This window comes from Trifolium pratense, linkage group LG3 (genome assembly GCF_020283565.1).
Source record: "Trifolium pratense cultivar HEN17-A07 linkage group LG3, ARS_RC_1.1, whole genome shotgun sequence".
NCBI lineage: Eukaryota > Viridiplantae > Streptophyta > Magnoliopsida > Fabales > Fabaceae > Trifolium > Trifolium pratense.
In genome coordinates, this window is record NC_060061.1 from 42,005,548 (window position 1) to 42,029,219 (window position 23,672).

At 34.8% G+C, this 23,672-nt stretch overlaps 2 protein-coding genes across 5 annotated transcripts; one reads left to right on the plus strand and one right to left on the minus strand.

Moving 5' to 3' along the window:
* The first annotated feature begins 2,064 nt into the window (after positions 1-2,064).
* LOC123914088 lies at positions 2,065-2,562 on the plus strand. Its single transcript, XM_045965082.1, has one exon. It carries the CDS (start codon positions 2,139-2,141, stop codon positions 2,427-2,429), a length of 291 nt encoding a protein of 96 aa, XP_045821038.1. The 5' UTR covers positions 2,065-2,138; the 3' UTR covers positions 2,430-2,562.
* A 3,636-nt stretch (positions 2,563-6,198) lies between these two features.
* LOC123914087 (phosphomethylpyrimidine synthase, chloroplastic) lies at positions 6,199-22,186 on the minus strand. Of its 4 annotated transcripts, XM_045965081.1 has the most exons (14): positions 21,076-22,070; positions 19,164-19,229; positions 18,891-19,022; positions 18,682-18,747; positions 18,145-18,330; positions 17,959-18,045; positions 17,739-17,852; positions 17,169-17,293; positions 16,966-17,074; positions 8,901-9,211; positions 8,657-8,784; positions 7,647-8,473; positions 6,515-7,191; positions 6,199-6,388 (listed from the first exon to the last, which is right to left on the minus strand). In XM_045965081.1, exons 1-14 carry the CDS (start codon positions 21,910-21,912, stop codon positions 6,379-6,381), a joined length of 3,675 nt encoding a protein of 1,224 aa, XP_045821037.1. In that variant the 5' UTR covers positions 21,913-22,070; the 3' UTR covers positions 6,199-6,378. The 4 variants fall into 4 exon arrangements, with proteins under 4 accessions (XP_045821037.1, XP_045821035.1, XP_045821036.1 ...); XM_045965078.1 differs by lacking the exons at positions 6,199-6,388; positions 6,515-7,191; positions 7,647-8,473; positions 8,657-8,784; positions 8,901-9,211 and adding exons at positions 14,795-15,356; positions 15,691-15,814; positions 15,891-16,214; positions 16,690-16,815 and having other exon boundaries at positions 21,076-22,186; XM_045965079.1 differs by lacking the exons at positions 16,966-17,074; positions 17,169-17,293; positions 17,739-17,852; ... (4 more) ...; positions 19,164-19,229; positions 21,076-22,070 and adding an exon at positions 10,404-10,623 and having other exon boundaries at positions 8,901-9,223.
* Between the last annotated feature and the right edge of the window lie 1,486 nt (positions 22,187-23,672).

Here is a 23,672-nt window from a genome sequence, read left to right on the forward strand (position 1 = left end):
AGAACTACTATAATGACTCTTATTATCCTTCATTGTTCATCTTAGGTATTATTCCTAATTTATATTCCTAACCAAACCCATAAAACAAATATATACATGTGTGTAAGCAAGTACGCACATAGCCCCTAACTACTTTAGTGTCTTTCAAAACCAATTAATAAATTTGCCAAACTCATCTGTTTTGCTTTGCTTCTTGTGAAGCACTTCACAGTACAGTGTAAAGTGCAAGACAATTAGTAGTTAGAGATGGTGTACCCGATAGAGAAAATGTGTTTTCTAAAAAATGTGGAAATGACTTGAAAATTTGCAATGTTTCGTGTGAGAAAAACATGTATAAACTCAAAAGACATATGAGAAAAATCTCATTTATCCCCGTTTCCCTAATAAATGACACCAACCCATCATTTTATTTTTTTCCTTTTTCTCTTATGAAAACTTGCACATTGTTTTTTGTCAAACGGTTTGTGAAACAAATGTTATGTGACGAATTTGAGAAATTGTTAGTCCAAAACTGACCTAATTGGAATAAGTTCATTTTTGTGGTACAATGGAATTAAGTATTTTAATATGTCAAACTTATTATTACAAAATCAATTTATAAGATTACATGTATAATTTATGAATAGATTTTTAGATGAGAAAAAGAAATATGTACCAACATGTATACATATGCTAGAAAAAAATTGCCCCCTCCCCTGAAATACTTCGTTTGAGTTCTAGAACTAGAAGTGTGTTTTTAGTTGCCCGAGTTCTAGAATTTGAACTGCGCGAATGACCGGTGATCATAGGCTTGGTCCTTAACCAGTGGCCTATTTTAATTGGTATTTGTATAGATGTTGCCTCTTATCGACGAATCGGTTGTCTCGCTCGAGTATATAAATATTGCCTTTCATCTGTCTTCCTCTCTTCTCTCATTTATCCATCTTTTTCTTATTAAATATGCATGGATCTCAACCCCAAAAGCTAGCTCAAAGAGTGAAGTTGCTTTCACATATTTATACACTTCACATTCCGAGAACCTAAGCAATGTGAGACTTCAAACACAACAACAACCAACATATTCAACACACACCCTCACGCCTAGCGTGGTCCTGGGTCAAATGCCCACATTGCAGTTCTTAACCCGACTCTGATACCATGTTAAATATGTTTGGATCTCATCCCCAAAAGCTAGCTCAAAGAGTGAGGGTCCCCTCACATATTTATTAACTTCACATCCCGGGAAACATAAGCAATGTGAGACTTCAAACACAACAACAACAACACCATGTTGAATGTGTTGTTGTGCTGTTGGAGATTGTTTGAAGTCCCACATTGTTTATGTTCCCGGAATGTGAAGTGTATAAATATATGAGGGCAGCCTCACCCTTTGAGCTAGTTTTTGGGATGAGATTCAAGCATATTTAACATGGTATTAGAGCCGGGTTAAGAACTGCAATGTGGGCATTTGACCTAGGACCACACTAGGCGTGAGGGTGGGTGTTGAATGTGTTGATGTGCTGTTGGAGATTGTTTGAAGTCCCACATTGCTTAGGTTCCCGGAATGTGAAGTGTATAAATATGTGAGGGTAACCTCATCCTTTGAGCTAGCTTTTGGGGATGAGATCCAAGCATATTTAACATTTCTTAGTTAGCAAATTGTGTTTGCTAGTTAACTAGCAGACTACTTTTTAGAATTTCTTACGACACACAAGAAAATATAGGGTGTGACAAAAGAAATTCTCACATTATTTAACCCATGAAGCGATTTCTTGATGAATTGGGCCTGACTCCTATCTTTATATGATCCAATACATAATTTGACAAGAAAAACCCCAAAAGGGGTATAAGAGTCAATGGATCTAGTTTAGCCACACAAACTCATAGCCTCATCAACTAAGAATATGAACCTCCAACTTGCCGTAATTTTCCATATATGTACAAAAATAAATATAAAAAACAATCAAGATAATGCACTTGTGGAGGACTCGTGGTATAAAGCTCCATGTCAGCATACAAAACACAATCCAACGGCTCACATTCACTTGTTAGATCCAGCCACAAAAGATATACATTATATATCATGATCAAATTCATCAAATTCTGTCCACACCCCATTTTCTGCTAAAGATTAGTTCAAAAATCTCAAAGATTGCAAAATGGCTTCATTGATCATGTCATTTACTCCAACAACTACTAGAGTTTTTGCAGCAACTGCAACAAAAGGTACTACAAGTGCTAGTAGTAGCAAAGAAGAGAAAGGTTTTTTAGATTGGATTCTTGGTGGAATGCAAAAGGAAGATCAGTTTTTTGAAACTGATCCTATTCTCAAGAAGGTGGAAGAGAAGAGTGGAGGGACAGGTACTGCTAGCAATGGTCGCAAGAACACTGTGGCTGTGCCACAAAAGAAAAAGGGTGGTGGTTTTGGAGGCTTGTTTGCTAAGAATTAAAGCAATATTTGTTTTACATTTTTTTACCTATCTTAAATGTATGCATTGTTGTATTTTCAACCTAGTTTTCAACATCTTGACCTTATGAATATATGTTTTATGTTATTAATTAAGTATGATTGATGTTGAGTCATATTATATGTTTTATGTTTACATTTTACATGACAAAATCTATTCATTTTGGTTTGATTCCTGTTGGAAACAATTTTTTGTCAGACTTTATTTACCTCGCGGTCGAACTTTGGATTATATTGTTTAATTGTGTGTTACTAATTGCAACTAAATCTTATTAAATCAGGTGATTAGCTTTTATAGCTTGTTATTGAAATATTGTTGTCTGTAAGTAAGAAAATAAATTAAATGGTTATAGCCTAGCCTATTGTTTTGATAATGATATTGAAAGTTAATTTACTATTAATCCAGTTTGTATAGATGGTTATAGACATATCCAAAATATTAGATGGAGTTTACACCATGTTAAAAGTTTTGATCAAAGACAAGATCCAATGTCTTGAAAGGATCAAGGCAAGTTTCAGCCTTGTTACTGTAATTTCTAGGGACTTGAAAATGGAATCTTCTGATTTAAGTTTTGATTCGAAGTAAATGTTTGGCAAAAATTACTCTTTGCAGCTTCGACAAAATCACAATGCAGTGCCCGTGATTGTCAAACTCGCCACTAATCCAAACATACAACAGTTCAACTCAGATAATCTTGGCACTAGCACTACCTTCTATAGCAAAATGGTCAGTGTAAAACCATTCAAACTTGATGCTTGTCAAAAATCCTTAATGATTAAAGGAAGATGATTACTCAATTTGCTTAGGGGATGAATCTATATATTCATTCAGTGTGTGTAATGTAGACTTATAGGTTGTTTTTTATGACTTGTAAATAGTTGAGACTCGCTCAAATTTTACACTCCAAAAAGAATAAGTAGTCCTGTTATGTAAATTAAATTCCAATAGAACCATATGTGATAACCAACTATATATGCACTATTAAAATGTAAATTTTCATCTAATCAAAGATGCAAATTTAAATTCAAACTACCTGTTTCAACTGATCATAACCAACTCCTCATAAGTTTGGATTGTCAAGAGTAGACACAAATAATTTTATATCAGATCTCTAATCATTAGTGTGTACCCCTATCAAGCAAGAGAGCTTTGAGCTTTTGAAGCATGAACAATTACTATTTAAGTGAATTCTTCGGTACAAATGTTGTTTGAATATGTACCGATACACCTGTTGAGGTGGACAACTCTGATAGGTTCACAAATAGTGTTTATTAATTTTCCTAAATTAAACACTATTTGTGGACCTATCAGAATTATCCACCTCCGTAGTGTACCGGTATATATCCAAATAAGATGTGTACCAGAGTATGCACCAACTATTTATATAACCCTCTTACACAGCACACATATATTACACACACATTTGAACAATAACCTTTTGGTGTCACAGCATAATTATTCAGCAAACCTTATCACATGCAAGAAGATACACACTGATGTATTGTAGCAAGCACACAACATGAATGGTTCAGATTCTATGAATCAAAACTTTCTGAAAGAAAATCGCGTAAATTCTTCTCGAGGAGTAATGTTTACAGAATTTGATCTAGAAAAGGAAGATTGGATGTGGAAGAACTCAATGCAATCTTCAACAGCAGCTGTCCTAAAATAATCAACAGAAACACCTATACTCTTTGATCTTCCCATGGAAGAAGACGAAACTCGGTTCGAAGATCTTCTCATAGATGAAAAGCACATAGATTTTTTCACTCTTTCTGCAACACCCTTCAGAAACTCAATAGGAGAAAATTCAGGAATCCAAGGAATCCTTATCATGCTGCATTTCGCATGCGAGTTTTTAGCTGCTCTCTTTCTAGTGTTCTTTTTCCATGGCATGCTTGTTTTCTCATAGAAGTAGTTTGTATTATTCATTGTGTTTCCCTTTTGTTTTCTTTTTTGCATAGTGATAGTGTTATATACAATGGATGGAGTGTGAAAGCATTAGAGAATCTGTTTGTCATGTTATGTGGTAAAAGGTTAAAGGAATTGTATTAGGTATGACCCAACAAAACAGTTGTTAGTATGGTTGGAAATGAGGAATGTTTTTATTTAGTTAGAGAAGTTGGTAAATTTTCTTGCACTATGCAATGAAACATTTTCATGGTTGAGAGATTGTATAAACCTTTTTAAGGAAACAACTATGTGTGTGCGCGCACGCGTGATGAAAGAGGTGTGTAGAAGGTACAAAAACTAGTGCCAAAAAGGTTGGTTAAGGATGGTGAGAAAAGAGGAATGTGTAATGGGTGAAAAGAAAACATAAATGAGAAGAGAAACTTGTTCACTTTCATGATACTTTACTTAGGCAAAGACATATCCATTTTAGAGGATTTTGGTTTTCTAAACTTTCCTGCTGCCCCAGAATTTGGACAAATCAAAAGAGGAAAACCCTTCAATTTTATAAATGTTGTGGCAGCAAATAAAAGATTGGGTGGTTGAAATGGTTGGGAAGATTTTATTAGTATTCTGTGTTTGAAGTCTAAATCTCCTTATTAGTACTTTTAACTCACTAATTGAGTTTCCTGTTTGGGAAATTTACCTTAGATAACATAGGTAAAACTCTTGTGATATTATTTTATGGCAAATTCTAATGTGGACCAATACTTAAAAATGTTCAAAGCTTCATCAACAACAAACGTCTCTTGTTAACGGTCCTTCTCATTTTCACGGTTAAGATAAGTACTTAATTGATATCAGTTCAATTAAAATAATGAAAAACAAATATGTAGCTTGCATTGAACCGACATCAATCAGATCATCATCTTAGCCTTACAGACAAGGAGAGTCATGAGTTTTTACTTCTAAAGAGTATTGTCAACCGTCGTTAGAATTTCAGGTGATTTTTAAGTGAGATACTCTAATGAGTAACCACTTATAAAGGTGGTCCACCTTAGAATTCACCTGGATTTTATAATTTGCATTGAAATTGAAATGAAAAATGCATGATTAGTACAAGAAATTAACTTGTGCCATATTGGGAAGATTCCCATTGAATTCTTGGTAACCTGTGAACCATCTTTATTCTGACTCAGAATCCAATCATTCACCCTCCAGCAAGTTGGGGGCAAACAATGGCTCACAAAGTATACTAATCCTCATGATCGGATTTAATGAGACGGTTGCAGAGGATCCAAGATGCAGGACTCTGAAACCTCTAACGATTTGAGATATAATACTCTTATCTTTTAACCAGAAAGACAATGTGAGCTATATTTTGTTTGACATGCAGGATTAAGATGATCTGTGTACTTGCAGTCGCACAGATTCATCGGTGAAAACTTCATCTTTCATAAAAGACATGATTATGTGAGGATTAGTATACTTTATGATGTATTATAAGACCTTTATAAGTTCATTCTATATATTAACAATAGGAAACTAATAATTCAGATCATGTAGTATTCTTCCAGTCAGCTACTTTCCAACTGTGAACAATCGGCATGAACAACATGCTGTAGCCGCTTCCGCAACCGGCATGAACAACATGCTGTAGCTGATTCCGCAACTAAGTATATAACGCATATTTCCTGCAGAAATAAAAAAAATAATGCACGCTCCCTACGCAGGCATCACCCTGATCAGGTTCGAAGGGACTGTCTCAGCCTGAACTGCTAGCATGCTAGGCAGATACAGGCACCCCTGGTGCATCTCGGGAGTTAATAACAGCCGATAAGATAAAAAAAGGTACCAAACATGAACGTACTAATGCAATTTATTGATGAGATTGGATAACACAACAAAAGAAAAATAAAGATGGAGTTCTTAAATGTTCACAAACTAAAGTTTGTATTATCCTATTGCTCGCAAATACTTCACTGTCCTCGCTGGCCAGTTTTGTAGATAGCCCCCAGTTCTCTCATACGATTTGCTCGATTTATATAGCCCTGCAAAAAAATATTGAATAAAATCATTTAATCTTTATATACTTGATTCCCAAGTTTTCTTTTTAATCTATATTAAGTGAAGATGCAAAGCTTATAAAAAACATTATACAATAAAGGAAGACTTACCCTTCCTTAGAGCTTACGTAAGATTCTGGCAAGTAAATCTCTCCACCAGCTTCACCGTGTTGTTCTCCACTGATAGTTTTCTTTGCAGCTAGAAATTCTGCACTCATAGCATTCATCCCCTCCTTCAAAGCTTCCTCAACATCCCCATACCCATGTTTCTCAGCATACTTTCTCACATCCTCGGTTATCTTCATAGAACAGAATTTAGGGCCGCACATCGAGCAGAAATGAGCCACCTTTGCACCTTCTGCTGGCAGTGTTTCATCGTGGAAGGACATGGCAGTCATTGGATCCAATGACAAAGCAAACTGATCCATCCATCGAAACTCAAATCTTGCCTTGCTTAAGGCATCATCCCAGGCTTGAGCGTGAGGATGTTGTTTGGCTAAATCGGCAGCATGAGCAGCTATCTTGTAAGCTATAACTCCAGCCTTCACATCATCTCGGTTTGGAAGTCCGAGATGTTCTTTTGGAGTCACATAACAGAGAAGAGCTGTACCAAGTGCACCAATGTTAGCAGCACCAATAGCCGAGGTGATGTGATCGTAACCAGGGGCAATATCAGTTGTTAAAGGACCGAGAGTGTAGAAAGGCGCTTCATTACACCATTCTAGCTGTTTTTGCATGTTTTCAGGAATCTTGTGCATTGGAACATGTCCAGGTCCTTCATTCATCACCTGCAAAGCAACTCAAAGTAAACAAAAAGCACTCATGGTATCCAGAAATGTATTATCGATGGTAAACAACACATCAGCTGATGATAGTCTAATATCATATTAACAAAGGCATACTTGGAATGACTTATTTGAGTTCATCTACTAATATAAGTACCTGTGAGACTATTTAAGAGAGTTTGAGGGAGCAGCTTACGACATGTCTTATAACTTACATGAAAATAGTTTGACTTTATTTTATCCTGTTATAGTAATAGCTTATATATAAGCACTTATATGATTAACACTTAATTAACGCAGTCCATACATTTCTCTGTGCAATAAACAGTTAAGCGTATTATTGATAAAACAATAGTTAATGTTGCATTGAACTTTGGAAACGACAAGTTAATATGAAGAAACTTTTCTAAAAAAGCGACAATTAAAAAGGCACAAATGGAGGGAGTAATATGTATCACCTGTACATCCTTTTCCCATGCTCTACGAGTGAGTTCACCTTGTGTCAAAAGCTCGGCAAATTGAGCTGTGTCATTTGCATCATAAATGGATCCAGGTCTTAAACCATCACCAATGGATAGTGCCACATCATACTGATTGCAGATGTCGAGTATGTCATCCCAGTGCTCATAAGCAAAATTCTCTTTGTGATAAGCTAAGCACCACTTTGCATGAATCGATCCTCCTCTAGAAACTATTCCCGTCATGCGCTTCGCAGTTAAAGGAATATACCTAAGAAGTACTCCTGCATGAATGGTGAAGTAATCTACACCTTGTTCAGCTTGTTCAATCAATGTCTCCCTGAAAACCTCCCAGTTAAGATCTTCCGCAATTCCATTAACTTTCTCAAGTGCTTGATAAATAGGTACAGTCCCAACCGGCACAGCAGAGTTGCGTAAGATCCACTCTCGAGTTTCGTGGATGTGGCGACCGGTTGAGAGATCCATAACTGTATCAGCTCCCCACATAGTTGCCCATTGAACCTTGTAAACTTCCTCTTCTATAGAGCTTACAACTGCAGAATTTCCAATGTTTGCATTTACTTTCACCAAAAAGTTTCTTCCGACTATTGTTGGCTCTAACTCCAAGTGCTTCTTGTTGGAAGGAATGATGGCTCGTCCTCGAGCAACTTCTGACCTCACAAACTCTGGGCTGAGCTTCTCACGAGTGGCGCAATAAAGCATCTCCTCAGTAATGATTCCCTGCTTAGCATAGTACATCTGAGTGAATCTTGGAGGACTTGTTTTTTCTCTCCTATCAATCCACTCTTGGCGCAACTTTGGTAGTCCTAATTATCAAATCCATGAAAACAAAACAATTAGATTAATGCAATTTTCTGAAGAATTAGTGTAAGTATACAATATAAAACCTGTTTTTATTAGTCTAATATTCGTCACAAAAAACGTAACACAGACTCAAGATATATGGTTAAAGAAATGGCACGGCGAATAAAAAAACTTGATTTTTATACCTATCCTTGGACTTATATTTTGGGGACCGCTGGTGTCATAATTATCAAAGTGCGATTCATCACCAGACAAATGAACTCGTCGAAATGGAACTTTGAGCACATGACCACTTTCTTCATGAATGACTTCCCTGTAGACATGATGATATATTACACCGGACGCATAGCAAGTTTGGTAACAAAAGGCATGGAAAGCCGAACAATTTGTAATCAACGTATGTATGTATTTAAAGAAAACAAGGTATACCTGATTTCTTTAGTGCTCTTTGGAAAGCACTGTTCGAAGGAAGGAAGAGGAAGAAAATCAGGAGAAGCAGGATCAATCGTGTGCTTCGTTTGTTTGGTTTTGTTTGCATTAGTTGTTGGAGGATCAAATGTCAAGGTTGCTCTAGGTACTAAAGCCATGGAAGATGGAACTAGTTCCTTCTTCCAAACATTTGAAGAACGGCCAACAACGTCAAACCGAGGCAAGAATGTAGAATTCGGGAACTTTGATTGAGAAGCATGGTTTCCATTCTTGCAAACAACTGATGTCACATTAGCATGCACCGACGCCATCTCAGCGCAGAACTACAAAAATTCAAGTTTTTGAAAACAAATTTTTAGTTGTTTCACAATAGTCATGCATGTCAAATTAACTTCAAATACAAACTTTGTTCAAAAAAAACTTCAAATACAAACTCTAGAGTTCACAATTAGTTAGCAAATCAACTTTGTGCTCTTGATAAAAAATTATAAAAAATCCTAACAATGGTTTTCACTTTTCATCAGATTTATCCAAACTCTTAAAGTCGAGAATGGAAACATTATTTTCTACCTATGAAACACTAATACCAACACGATACTGACACATCAACATCAATAATAATTTGAGAGATTGGAACAATTAAATGTAACCATATATATGTATCGGTGTGTCAAACGCCAGACACACCTTCAATATGAAGTTACATAGGTTTCTACATATAACAAAATGACAATTGTTCCGGTTCACAATTATGTTTCTTGAAAGATCAAAAAACTAACACTTCTTTATAACTAAATAAAAAAACAAAAACTACCCAGATAAAAATTCACTAGTGCTTGAGTGAAGATTCCTCCATCTCAGAAAAGCACAACAAGACAAAAGCAGATACTTTCAAACAATATCTTCCATACCCCTTTTACATAAATGATATTATGATAATCAAACAAGCCATATTGAGATGCAAATATTAACAAAAAAACCTCATTTTTTTAAAAAAATTAATTAAATTAAAAAAAAAATGCCCTCATTAACTAGAATAAACTACAAAATTTTACACCAACAAAATATCCTATTATAATTAAATCCATTAAATTTAGATTATATTCGAATTGACGTCAGTTTGGCAGAATCATGGTCCGTTTTCATAATTTTGAGCTTATATAAAATTACGGTTTCACCGTGAATTTGTCAAACTCACAACAAATCTAAAATCCACTTGATGGTCATGGTTTTGCTTATTTTCTCTTATTCATTGGTACTCTAATTATTGAATTACGCAATTTAATTTATAAGCTTTCTATGTGCATGTCTAAATCAATTAAAACGAGACGATCTTTTACATGTTATCTTACTTTGTCCTTAATCCAATGCATTCAAAAACGAAGAATAAGATTGTGAAAACAAACAAATTAAAGACACATAAAATTTCACAAGCAATAAAACATGATCACATATTAGATGAAAATGATGAAATGGTGTGAGAGAGAGAGAGAGAGAGGGGACCTGAAGAAGAAGAAGATTAAAGGATTGGTCTTATCTGAAGAGAGCAATGAAATGGCACTGATATTGAGTGAGTGAACGGTTCAACACTAACGTTGGTGAGTGTTGTGTTTTATATAGGACAGAGAGAGGGGGACATAAAAAGTGGCACAAGACAATAGGACATACGTAATTCTCGTGATTCATTTTTTGCCTTTCAAGATATTTTCACTCCAAAATTTGTATTCATTCATTAGTCCTCAAAGGGTAAGTACTAGAATTTTTTTTTTTTTTACTAGCTAAATTCACATACTATAAAACTACGGCTAAAAATAAGAGTTGAATAGTACAATTTAAGTTATATTGTGTTTTATTTTAAAACGGTTTTTAGGATGGAACTAACTAACGGTCAATAGATTGGACAAAAACTAAAATTTTTGTCCCTTGCTAATTCAGAGGACAACATTTTTTTAGCAAACATCCTACAGGACAAATTTGTTCAATACATCAAACATTTGTTCAGTGTTGTTATGTCATGTATTGTTCTGTCTAGAGCTTAACTTTTGCAAATAAAATGAAATTTAAGTGTAAAGAAGTGAGAAATTCAGGATTCAAACTTATGTCCCTTTAATAATGTCTCTAGTAACTACCACCTGAGCTATCTTTGTGGACAAAATATATCTATGTGTAGGAATATTTATATTATTAGTGATATTTTTTATGACAAGTAGTCCAGCGAGAATTTAATGTCAAAAAAAAAAAATTAGTGAGAATTTTGTCCCTTAAAGTGAATAAGTGAAAAATTTTATATTTAATCTCGGTCTTTGCATATTGTAATATCTACCAATTGAGCTATATTTACGGGGATTCTTATAGTAAAATTTACTTCAAATATTATATCATATTTGCGGCGAGTTCTAGGGTGCAAGAGCTTGTCATTTCTTGCACCATGCACCACTTGCGAATATTATTATAAATAATACAAATTTTACAAAATCATTCATGATTTTTTTAAAAGAAATCGAAAAATTATTTGATATGTTATTGAGACCCATCAAAATCAACGGTTTATGGATTTTAATTGTATACATTTAATCTTAATTTTCTTATATTAATAATAATAATATGAGCTATAGGTGGAAGACGTGAAAGGATAGGAGTGACAACATAATTGGTATATCTATCCTTACCTTGGTGTATATATATATATATATATATATATATATATATATATATATAATTGAAGATTCCGAATCACTATAAGAGAACTTCTTTTTCATGTCTCCTGAACTTCCCAAGCGCTCCCTAGATTTTCTAAAATATCTCTTTCGCAAGATAACTAACTAGTGTTGAAGGGTGCAAAATCTGGAATATACAGTTCGCTACTTAAGTTTAACTAGCGAACCTTATAAAATTATTTTGATAGGGGTGGATGAAGACTAAGAGGACAAAAATATTAGATTTTATAAGGTTCGCTACTTAATAACGTATTGTGTGCCTCTTTTAGCACCTGCTACTTAAATAGCGAGCGAGGAGAATATCTTTAGAATTTCCCAAAGCACACGAGAAAAGCCGGGGGCACAAAAAGAAGTTCTGTCACTATAAGTCTTGTTGGACAATGTCTTTGCTTTGTGGTTCATAAACAAGTCAATTCATTTCCAACCCGGTGAAGCAGGATCTTAATAATGATGATGATGATGCCCATCATATTATCATTATATTATTATGACTTTTTTCTAATATGAAATAAGTAAATCAGTATTTCATCAATAAACAATAAATTGGTTTAATCGGTAAAAGAAACTTGAACCCCTTAAACAAATGGTCACATGTCCGATCTTTAACTCTTGCGAATGAGTTAATTTCTACACTATTAAACCAATAAGTCACAACATAACACATTCAATTTATCGGTAAAACTTATTTATCCAATAGTAAAAACAAATTTATACATCATACAAACATCCTCTCACCTGTCCACCATAAAATTGGCCTTATATTGCGTTTTTATAGGCAACTTTGGATTTGATATCAAACTTTTTTGAACAGTGAAAAGATATAAAATCACGACAATTAGCGACATGAATATGACATCCTCCAGGAAATTCAACCACAAGAGAAGATGGTCCACCAAAAGCATTTTGCATTATTGTTCTTTTTAGCAAATAAAGAGGTCATACATAAAAGTTGCATTTAGTGAGCAAAGATATTTTAGTTTTCCTTTAAAATTCTTTGTCAATAGAAAATGGACAAAATCATCATCATCAATCACTCAACGCCCTCACAAATGGACAAGAAACCTCACCATCTGATGACGATACCTCAACTTTATAGGCCTGTTTTATAATATCTTTAACAGCCCATTTGGTGCGCAGGATAGCATAGTGACAGGATAGGATATAAAACAGGATAAGGATAGGATAACAACAGGATAACAGTTATACTCAGTTATCATATCATATGTTTGGTGCTAGAGCTGTCAAAACGGGCGGCCCGGCCAATTTCGGGCCGGCCCGGTCGGGCTTCGGGCTTCGTCGGGCCGGGCTAAAAAGCCCGGATAAAAAACGGGCTACCAAAATTAGTGCCCGAGCCCGGCCCGGTACGGGTAGTCGGGCTTTCGGGCGGCCCGGTTTATCTTTTTTTATTTTTTTTTTTACTTTTAGTGCTCAAACTCAACTATATAAATAACATTAATAATTCTCGCGCATCCTATTTTTTACTCATCCGCTATAAATATTATATAATTCGCGCGCGCCGTATTTTTACTCATCCCCTATCTACGAGTTTCTCGCGCGCCCTATTTTTACTCATCCACTACCTACGAGTTTCTCACGCCCTATTTTTACGAATCCGCTACTTACGAGTTTCTCGCGCGTCATATTTTTACTCATCCGCTACCTAGAACTTTCTCGCGCGCCCTATTTTTACTCATTCGCTACTACGAGTTTCTCGCGCGCCCTATTTTTATTCATCCACTATGTACGAGTTTCTCGCGCGCCCTATTTTTACTCATCCTCTACCTACGAGTTTCTCGCGCCCTATTTTTACGCATCCGCTACTTTCGAGTTTCTCGCGCGTCATACTTTTACTCATCCGCTACCTACGACTTTCTCGCGCGCCCTATTTTTACTCATCCGCTACGTACGAGTTTCTCGCGCGCCCTATTTTTATTCATCCCCTACGTACGAGTTTCTCGCGCGTCCTATTTTTACTCATCCGCTACCTACGAGTTTCTTGGGTGCCCTATTTTTACTCCCGCTACTTAAGTAGAAGTAGCGGACGGCATTTTATAATTTATATTACAAACTAATTTCAAATCATCCGAAACAAATTATTTATATTTATATTTTATTTTATTTTTAATTTAAATTTTTCGAGCTTGCGGGCCGCCCGCGGCCCATTCGGGCTAGCCCATATTTTAATCGGGCTTTGTCGGGCCGGGCTAAAAAGCCCGGAAATAATTCGGGCTAGGATTTTCAAGGCCCGAGCCCGGGAAAAAATCGGGCTTGGCGGGCCGGCCCATTCGGGCTAGCCCATTTTGACAGCTCTATTTGGTGCACACAGGATAACAAACATGATAACTATTATATTTTGTTTTTAATACATACTTTCTCATAATAATATGATAAGATATATAACATATTTAATTGACAAAATTACTCTTGTAAAACAATTATTATTTTTTAAAAATTATTTTGTTATACTTTGAATTTTATAAATAAAAAATATAAATAATTAATCAAATAACTTTATATAATTTAAAATAAAAATCATGAAAAAATAATCAAGTTTAATTTTTTATATGAATCATGATCAAATAAATAACTCAATAATATATACATGTTAGATAAGCCAAATAAATATATGATATATCTCATACGTAAATAATAAAACTACTATTGCAAAAGAATTATATTTAATTTTTTATAAAATTTAAGTTAATATCCCTATTTGTCAATTTTTTAATAATCATTTTACTTTAAAATATTGTAATTTTAGTAAAATTTTGATTTTTTAGAATATATAAATTACAAAATTATCCCTGTGAGAAAATCACATATATATTTAAAAATTAATTATTTTATTATTTATATTTTATTAATTTTATTTTATGTATTTTAAAATATATTTTATAAAATAAATCAGTAATTTTTTTTTTCTTCTTATCCTATCCTGCTGGTAACCCAGCTCAAATTCAGATAAGAATTATAACTAGAGAGACAGGATATGATAAGCTTCAGGATTAACTTATCATATCCTGCTGTATCACCAAACACTGGATTGCGGCAGGATATGATACAGTTATCATATCCTGTCTCTTATCCTGTGCACCAAACGGGCCCTAATAGTATCTTAATAATAATTAAAGGATGGAGATCACCATTTGTAAACAAACTAATCAATACATTTTCACATAAACAGAAGAGTCCAATATATTTCACATAATCAAACTGTATACAATAATGAATAATATTATGTAACAATTACAATAGCAGCCAGTCCATGTTATATGTTAACATCAATAGCATGTATGAATGCAGTTTAAGACTAAAGAAAATTTTGAAGACAGACCAATTGATTTATATATCTATGTTTATTTCCAGTTCCCTGTGTCTTTGGTTGTGTGAATTGAGTTATAACATAAATAACTTGATGACTACATGGTAAAAAAGATGCCAAAATTTACCTTACAAAAATGTACAAGGAAAGGTGGACTCATGCTATTGGTATTTGGGATATAACTTCACTGGCTTTAGCTAGGTGACGAAAAAAGTTGTACGCTAAGTTACACTCCACACGCTGCTACCATATTCAACAACTCTTTTAACTGTCACGAACGTGTCTCCAATGGGAGAAGAGACTCTTGCAATGGGAAAAGAGACTCTTGTGTACTTTTGATGAAGAGAGCAAGTTCTGTTGGTGCAACCACCAATTTTAACCACTTCTGTAGCTCTTCACCTTCAACTTTCTCCTTTTCTGAAGAAAAGTAACGTTAGAAGTTGTTCAACATCATAAACAAGTATCGATTTATGATCCCTTCAATTTTAATAGCAGATCCTTAACCCCAAAAATATCTATTACCAATTAAGTCAAAAGATATTGTATGGTATGAATCACATGACACAGACACGAACACCAGACACGGCATCGACACATACAGACGTTTGGTCTAAAGTGTCAGTGCTACATAGTTTCTAAAGTGTCGGTGCTACATATATTGTGTATAACTGTATTTATTGTTGATGTGTGGCAATCACCAGCGAACATTCAGCTAAATCACCAAACATTAAAAATAGCAAAGTATAATTACCTTCCAAATAAGCACCAAGACCCTCCAGAACAGTTGGATTTGCTCGGATAATGCAAAGTGCAACAGCCAGTGCAGACTGCAGTAATGTTTGCACCTCCCTTTGAACAACATCAACCAGGTGTCCCTGTTATGTACATACTGAGATCAGCATGTGGAAAAATTTGAATAACAAGAAGAAAATAGTTAATTAACTACAGCACCTGATCTTTTCCCCAAGGAGCTGCACCCCCAGATTCATCAATTCCGCCACTAGAAAGAGTGGAAATTGACATAGGGCCTATGGTCTGATTAAGACCATATTCAGCTATAGCCTTGTATGCCATATCAGTTGCCCGTCGTATGTCATCAAGTGCACCAGTTGAAACCCGGCCAGAATAAACAACTTCTTCAGCTGCACGTCCTCCAAGAAGAGTCACCAGGCGACCATGCAACTCATCAATGAATAGCAAATATCTATCCTCGTTTGTTGGAGGAGTATAAGTAAACCCCAAAGCGCCTCCTGACCTTGGCAATATACTTAGTTTCTGATAACACATACAGTACAATGTATCAAGGCATTGAATCATAAATCATACAATGTATTAAGGCATTGAATCATCCTTAAACTATTTAATGTGGCAGATGAGCAAGACATTTTCTTTTAGGGTTTTGCTAACGAATCCTCCTGGAACACTCTTTAAGGATTCCATTTAAAGAAATTATTTTTATTCAAAAAGTTAAACATTTCAATTTCAAATGCATTGACTCCACACATTTTCATAAAAACTTACTATTTAAGATCCTTAAAGAGTGCCCTGGCATTTCCCTTTCTTTTAACAGGCAAACAAATTAAGAATCCCAAAGAAGAGCAATATTTAATAGAAACCAGTAGTCATAGCAAATGCGTTTCAAACAACCAAGTAGTTGTACATGTAATATAAGCCGAATCCGGATATCTGCAATAGCGGTGGCATCTTTAAATTGATGAAGCTAATGATAGAAAATCTTCAATGTGTTTACCTCGACACGTGGTTGTCCAGGAAGAAGCTTTGCAACTGCAGTACCTACTACAGCATGACCAGCCTCATGTCGTGCAACAACAGCTTTCTCAATTCCTTGCAACTTGGCAGTCTTCTTCTCTATGCCCTAAAACAAGTAATTCGGTTCATATTCACCACAACTAGTCTAATTTATTATTTTGTTGTTTGACAGAAAATATTCAATTATAACAAGAAAATATTCAAGAGTGACAAAAGACCAATTTGTGTCAATTATATACCAGTGAGTATAACTTACAGCTATTGATCTTTCTACAGCATGAATGAAATCAATTTTCTCGACTACAGCTTTACTTTGTCTTCCAGCCAGTAATGCGGCCTCATTTACTAGGTTTGCAAGATCTGCTCTGTAACAATGACTTGTGTCAAATCAAATTCTGATCTCTATGTATTCGAAGAGAAAAGGAGAGTGCAAGCGAAAAATATAGTAAGCTCAATTACCCGGTGAAACCAGTGGTCATAGAAGCAATGTCACCAAGGCCAACATCTTTGGCTAAAGGGAGTTCTTTTTTGGAAACATGAACTTTAAGGATAGCTTCTCTTCCAACCCTATCAGGCGCTTCCACCTGTAAATTTTTTTGGCAAGTTTGTTACAGATATGCAGAGTCAATAATTCATAGTTCAATATCAGTAATTCAGTATTCTATACCTACACATAGAGGGGATTCCAAGTTTTAGTGGTCTTTTTTCTTATTTACACTTATACACACAAACACACACACACAAGCACATGAATGAATGAAAGGTAATGGGCAACAAGCTGCGCCGCTAAACCTTTATGCATGGCAAAACCAACCCTCTGAAAAACTACATCCACAAACCAAGGGGACACACTTTGAACTCTTTTCAGAAAATCCACAACAATAATTCAATTTTTTTAAATTAATGACATAAAATTTTGTAACTTCCATAACTTCTATCGAGAAAAGCGAACAGGCAGACAAAAATGTTAGTGTCTGTCTGCATACTAGTTAAAATAAAGGAGGCAGTGTACTAATATACGATACAGACCATAACTACGCGATCAAATCTTCCTGGACGACGAAGAGCAGGGTCCAAGACATCTGCCCTATTAGTAGCTCCAAGAACTATCACTGCAGAGTTGCTGTCAAAGCCATCCATCTCCTGCAATGTAACTTTAACTTTTTAGCCTCATATAGGGGCAGTAGGGTCTTTTTCTTAATTTTTTTACATTTGAAAGAATGAGTAATGTCAAAGGAATACTACTAACAGTGAGTAACTGATTCAGGGTTTGTTCTCGTTCATCATTGCTGACCATGCGAAATTTGCCATCACGACTTTTAGCTACAGCATCTATCTGCATACAAAAAAAAACTCTGATCATCCCATGCAATGTTGTCGGAATCACAAGTCGGGATGCAGGATTCACATGCAACATGAGAATACATTTTTATACCTCGTCGATAAATATTATGGATGGAGCTTCCTTCTTTGCCCTTGCAAAGAGATCTCTTACACGAGAGGCACCCATACCAACAAACAACTCTACAAACTCACTAGCAGAACAACTTATAAATGGCACATCAGCTTCCCCAGCCACAGCCTTTGCTAGTAGAGTCTTGCCTGTCCCAGGAAGGCCCACCTGTAACATAAATCAACCGATATTTACTACCTATCACTTGATCCAAAACAAAAATTCATCAAATTACATGATACACTAGCTCAAAAATGCCGAAACAACAGGACCAAAATTAGTTCAACGATTTATTCAGATAAGTTATAACTACCTGTGACATGCACATAGGTTAGTCAAACAAAATATTAGTCCAGTTTTTTGCAACTTAAGAATTACTTAAATATTGTGTCAAAAAAAAAATTACTTAAATATGATAATGAATATAACACAGTAGGAAATTCTGCTGAATGTTAAATGAAGATAAACCAGTTCAAATTTCACAAATTTGATTCCTTCAGAGTGTTATCCGCAACTCACCAATAAAACACCGCGAGGAGGACGAGCGCCGAGTCTTGTGTATCTGTCTGGATTTCGAAGAAATTCCTGACAAGAGAAAATCAGCATAATCAAAACTACTTCCCTGTATCACCATTCAAAATGAAAATATATGACTAAGCTGTATAATAAAAAGCCTTTTAAACACCCCGCAGATTGTAAGCACTGAAAATGATGAGATAATGGCCTACCACAATCTCTTCTAACTCCTCTTTAGCCTCATCCACTCCAGCAATGTCAGCAAAAGTGACTGTTTCACCTCGTTCAGATGACTTTGTACCGGAAGGGCCTGATTTGCGGTTTCGAAGCTGACCAGTAGTATGCTGCAAGCAACCAATAATCATTTAGAAAAACGTATCGTTTTAAAATTGTAGGGAACATTTAGTAAAAAAAAAAAATTAGGAAACGTGAGTTGAATCAGAAGGCCCAATAAATCAAAAAGGGTTAAGAATGCAAAGTCACACCACAGAAAAGTTTATAGGTAATCGACTGAGAACCCCTGCAAGCCCAGCAGCACAAAAAAAGGCTATCTGCGAAATTGAGAATGAAAGTCAGAATGTCACAGTTATATATATGTATCTACCACGAAAACCATGGAAATTGATAACAAATTACAATAAGAAGGTGAATATTAAGAACCAGTGATACATTAAATTAAATCAAATGTACAAATCAAGGCTTGATATTTAGTTTACATTAATTATGCAGTATTAGTTAGAGTGAACATAACCTGTTCACAGCTACAACAATGCATATTTAACACATTTCAAGAATCAAAAGGCTCTTTGTTTCTGCCTGGTGTATGCATATTAACTTCATTATGCCTATATAAAACTTAGCTTCTTTTAAACAAAGTATCCATATCTTCAAGAATTTATAGCTTCAAATGGGGTATTATCATGGTTGTTAGAATCTTACAATACATTAACCTGGTCGATATGAATCTCTAGTATGTATCTATTTGGACATGAATCTCATTTTCAATCCCCGATTCACTATAATGAATCCCGATCAATTGATTTCATTCTAATGAAACACTAACTAAACTTAGTGTAGTCAACTACGGTTTTGTTTTCAACTTTGCATAACCAACCACTTTTCTTTTGTCATTCCTTTATGACTTGAATATTGAATTATTTTGAGGTTCATATATGATAGATATATCAGCTTACAATTTTGTTATTGCAATTGTGTTTTACTTAAATATGACCTACTTTTAATGGTAATGTATCTTACGATTCATAATAAGAACTTGTTAAAAAGGTCTTACACCTCTAATAGCTATTGATTTGGATCATTAACACATTTTTAAAGGACTTGGTGAAAGGATTGCGATCTTAGAAATAACCATAGTTCTTATTAATCCTTCAAGAGTCATAAAAGTGTCTCCCAACAACTGAAATGCCACAATGAAAAAATTAAGCTTCAAATATCCAGCCTCCTCTGTAAACATGAAACTGAAGAAGCGGAGAAGAGAAAGAAAATAGCTAGAACTATAGCAGATTGGGGTCAGATTGGTTTCAGAAAATGTTTCATGTTCTCATATTTTAGTTTTTGCTTTTATATTACAAATCTATCGCCTTGTTTTCACTCTGTTTTAAAATATTTTGTTCTTAAACGTGAAACCGAAAATGCTTTTTCAAACTAATGAGACCCTTGATATTCATTTCTAGCATAAATCTCCTCACACTCTAAGTAAATTCAGCTTAGGTATGAACTTATATCTAAAGTTTCCAAAACAAACAATAATAATTAGGCCAAATGCATCAGAGGGTCCTTTAAGTTTCATGTTTCTAACTTGTTGCACTGTTACCCTTCCAGTTATCCTCTGTTACAAAAACTTGTTGCATCGTTACTCTTCTAGTTAATCTCATCAAATATGTGCCTTTTTCACCAAAATATCCACCATGGTGGAAGTCAACGTTAACAACCATAGTGCAACAAGGGTAACGGAGGTTAACTAGAAGGATAACGGTGCAACAAGTTAGAAACGTAAAGGACCTATTTGTTACCTAAAAAACTTAAAATACCTAACTGTTACCTAAAAAACTTAAAGGACCTAACTGTTATAAATGTGAAGCTTAAAGGATCCCTGGATGCATTTGACCTAATAAATAATGTAAGTCATCTACTCTATGCATTTGACCTATGGTCGGTGAAAATTACTAATCTTTCTCCTAATCAGTTACCTCCACTCTCATGCAAGATAATCCGTTACAAAAAACATAAAAGTAGTAAACTAGGAACTAAATACCAATTGAAATACCAGATTATGTTATGGTCAGTGCAACAAATTCTTAACTACCAACTAATTGAAGGTTAGTTAAACCTTACAGAAATTCAAACATAAGGACTAAATTCAATCAACTTCCATACCAGTGCAGTGTTTAAGAATCCACCAGAACGTTTATCGGGCGACCCAAACACCACCTCATTCTCCAACATCTTTTCATAAGGAGCTCTAATATCACTTGGCCTTGTTGTAGTATAAACTATCCTTCTAGTTGGTGCAACACCTTTCACCAAAGACTCTGATTCATGCAACCTACTACTACTACTACTATCTCCTGAAACTTCACCATCATGAACATTTCTAACACCACTTTTCAACTTGAACATAACATGAACCCCATCAACCTCCACTTTTCTCACCTGGTTGCTATTAACTCTACTCAAAAACTCACTATAAGGCACAGGCACAAACGATGTTTGAGACTTAGGAACCAACCCGGGTAACGATGTTCCGGGTAGGATCAACTTCATAACAAAAATCATCAACCCTAATTGCAATACAAAAACCCCAGTTTCCTGTCCCTGAACCAGCGGTTGCCACCGTAACTCCGGCCACTTCCACCGCCACCAACCACCCTTCCTCTGTTTCTCCTTCCTCCTGTCCGAACCGGAGCTTGTCGAACCGGTATCATCATCAACAACAACAACCGGACCCTCCCCGGTTTTTTTCTCATCCGAACTCGAACCGGTTGCTGAATCTGTCTCACTTGTAGAACGACAAACCCATCTTGTGGGTCTGTCGTTGTTGACCGAAAATCCAAAGCTTCGTGAATTGGATGAAGGTAGAGATTTAAAACGACATGAAGAAGGAACAAAACGACATGGGTAAGGAGGAACCCTAGAATTTAGGCGGGAAAATTGGCAAGGTTTGTTATGGATTAAGGGAGATCGATAGTGAAGATGATACTCTAAAGGTAACATTCGAAGAGAGTTTTTATGAGACACAGAAACGAAAAATTGAAAATTGTGAATTGGGTTGCAGAGGAACAATGGTGGATGAGGAAGAGGAAGGAGATGAAGAAGCGACGCTGAATTTCAGCCGTTGGATTATTTGGAGACTTGGGAAGATTTCAACCCTTTGATTAATTCTGGTATCTGTTTCTCTCGTCTTTTTTTATTTATTTTTATTGGATTGGATATTGGTTGGTACTGGTCATGTTTCTAGTCAAAGAACAAATCTACTGATTTTTTCATTGCAAAAAAAAAAAAAAAAAACTACTGATTTATTTTTGACGGCAAATCTACTGATTTTTTGTTTAAATATATTTTTAGCATTTTTAAATATATCAACTTTTATTTTTAAGGTTAAATTGTATTTTTGGCCTCTTAAGTTTAACAAATTTAGCTCCATAATTTTCAAAATAGCAATTATGGTCCCCTATCTTTATCTCATTTTACAAAAGATCAATTTTAACTAAGTGAACGCTGATGTGATAAGTCACTTAAGTGACTGAAACACATGACACGTTTAGTAGGTAGATTAGTGGGACAAGTTGACTAATGATATAGTCAGAGACTAAATTGACGGTATGGACGAAACAAATTTTTCATTTTAAATCTCTAAATCTCAATTGATGCATATATTTTTTTCGGTGCCTCTCAATCTCCAAGTACCTCTATTGCATAAATTTTGTATGCCGAGAGATTCTAAATTATAATCTATAATCTATGAAGTATGGATATCTTTATGATTAAGCGTGTCGTGGTGTCCGACACTCGTTTGACACTCATATAACACATGTCGGATAGTTCATATCAGTGTCCAAAAAACACTCAATTTTTCCTTTACATTGACACTCCATTGATCGGTGTCTGACATCTGTAACACACTCGTACGACACTTGTCAGACAAGTATCCCGAAAATTTTTGTGTCGAAACAACAATATTGATCAACGAGGGGTTGAAGAGATTACATTTTGTTAACAATATTTTTAGCTTTTTCGATAGTAAATGGATAATTAAAGGTAAAATAATATCATATCTTGTTTTAAAACTTTTTTTGAGAAATAATTTGCTCAACATAAATTTATATGTATATATTTTAATTCTCAATTTATATCTTTTATAAATATGTAACGGTGTTGGTGTCCTATATTTTTTATATCAGCGGTGTCGCCGTATCCGTATCGTGTTGTGATGTATGTGTAGGAGTCCGTATGTTCATTTTTTGTATGGCTCAAAGGATATCATTTATTCTCATAGGTACAAAGATATAATTCTCGCAAGAAATCGTGATGATGATTAGTTACAAAGACAATTCTTACAACAAACTTTGTAAATTATTAAAAAGGAGTATTATGTAATTAGATTATTTGTGCATGTGTGAAAGTTATGTTCGGAGAAAAAGTGTTTCAATTAGGGTTGTCAACTACTTAATTTTTAGCATCTTGCTAACTAGTGTTTTGGTGCACTAGTTAATTAAGAAAATCAAAACAAGTAATTTTTATATTAAAAATAGTGTTTTTTAATATTTTAAAAGTTAATTATACAAGTTTTAAGATCATTTTGCTATATTTGATTTATTAATTAATATTACAGTGCACTGGTTAATATTTTCCTAACTTTTATTATAATTAAGAATACATAGGAGAAAGATAACATATACCATAGGCATATATTAAGAAACTCAATATAAAAAAATTTCTTAAAAGCCGCACATACAACCAGGCCCGGCCCCTAT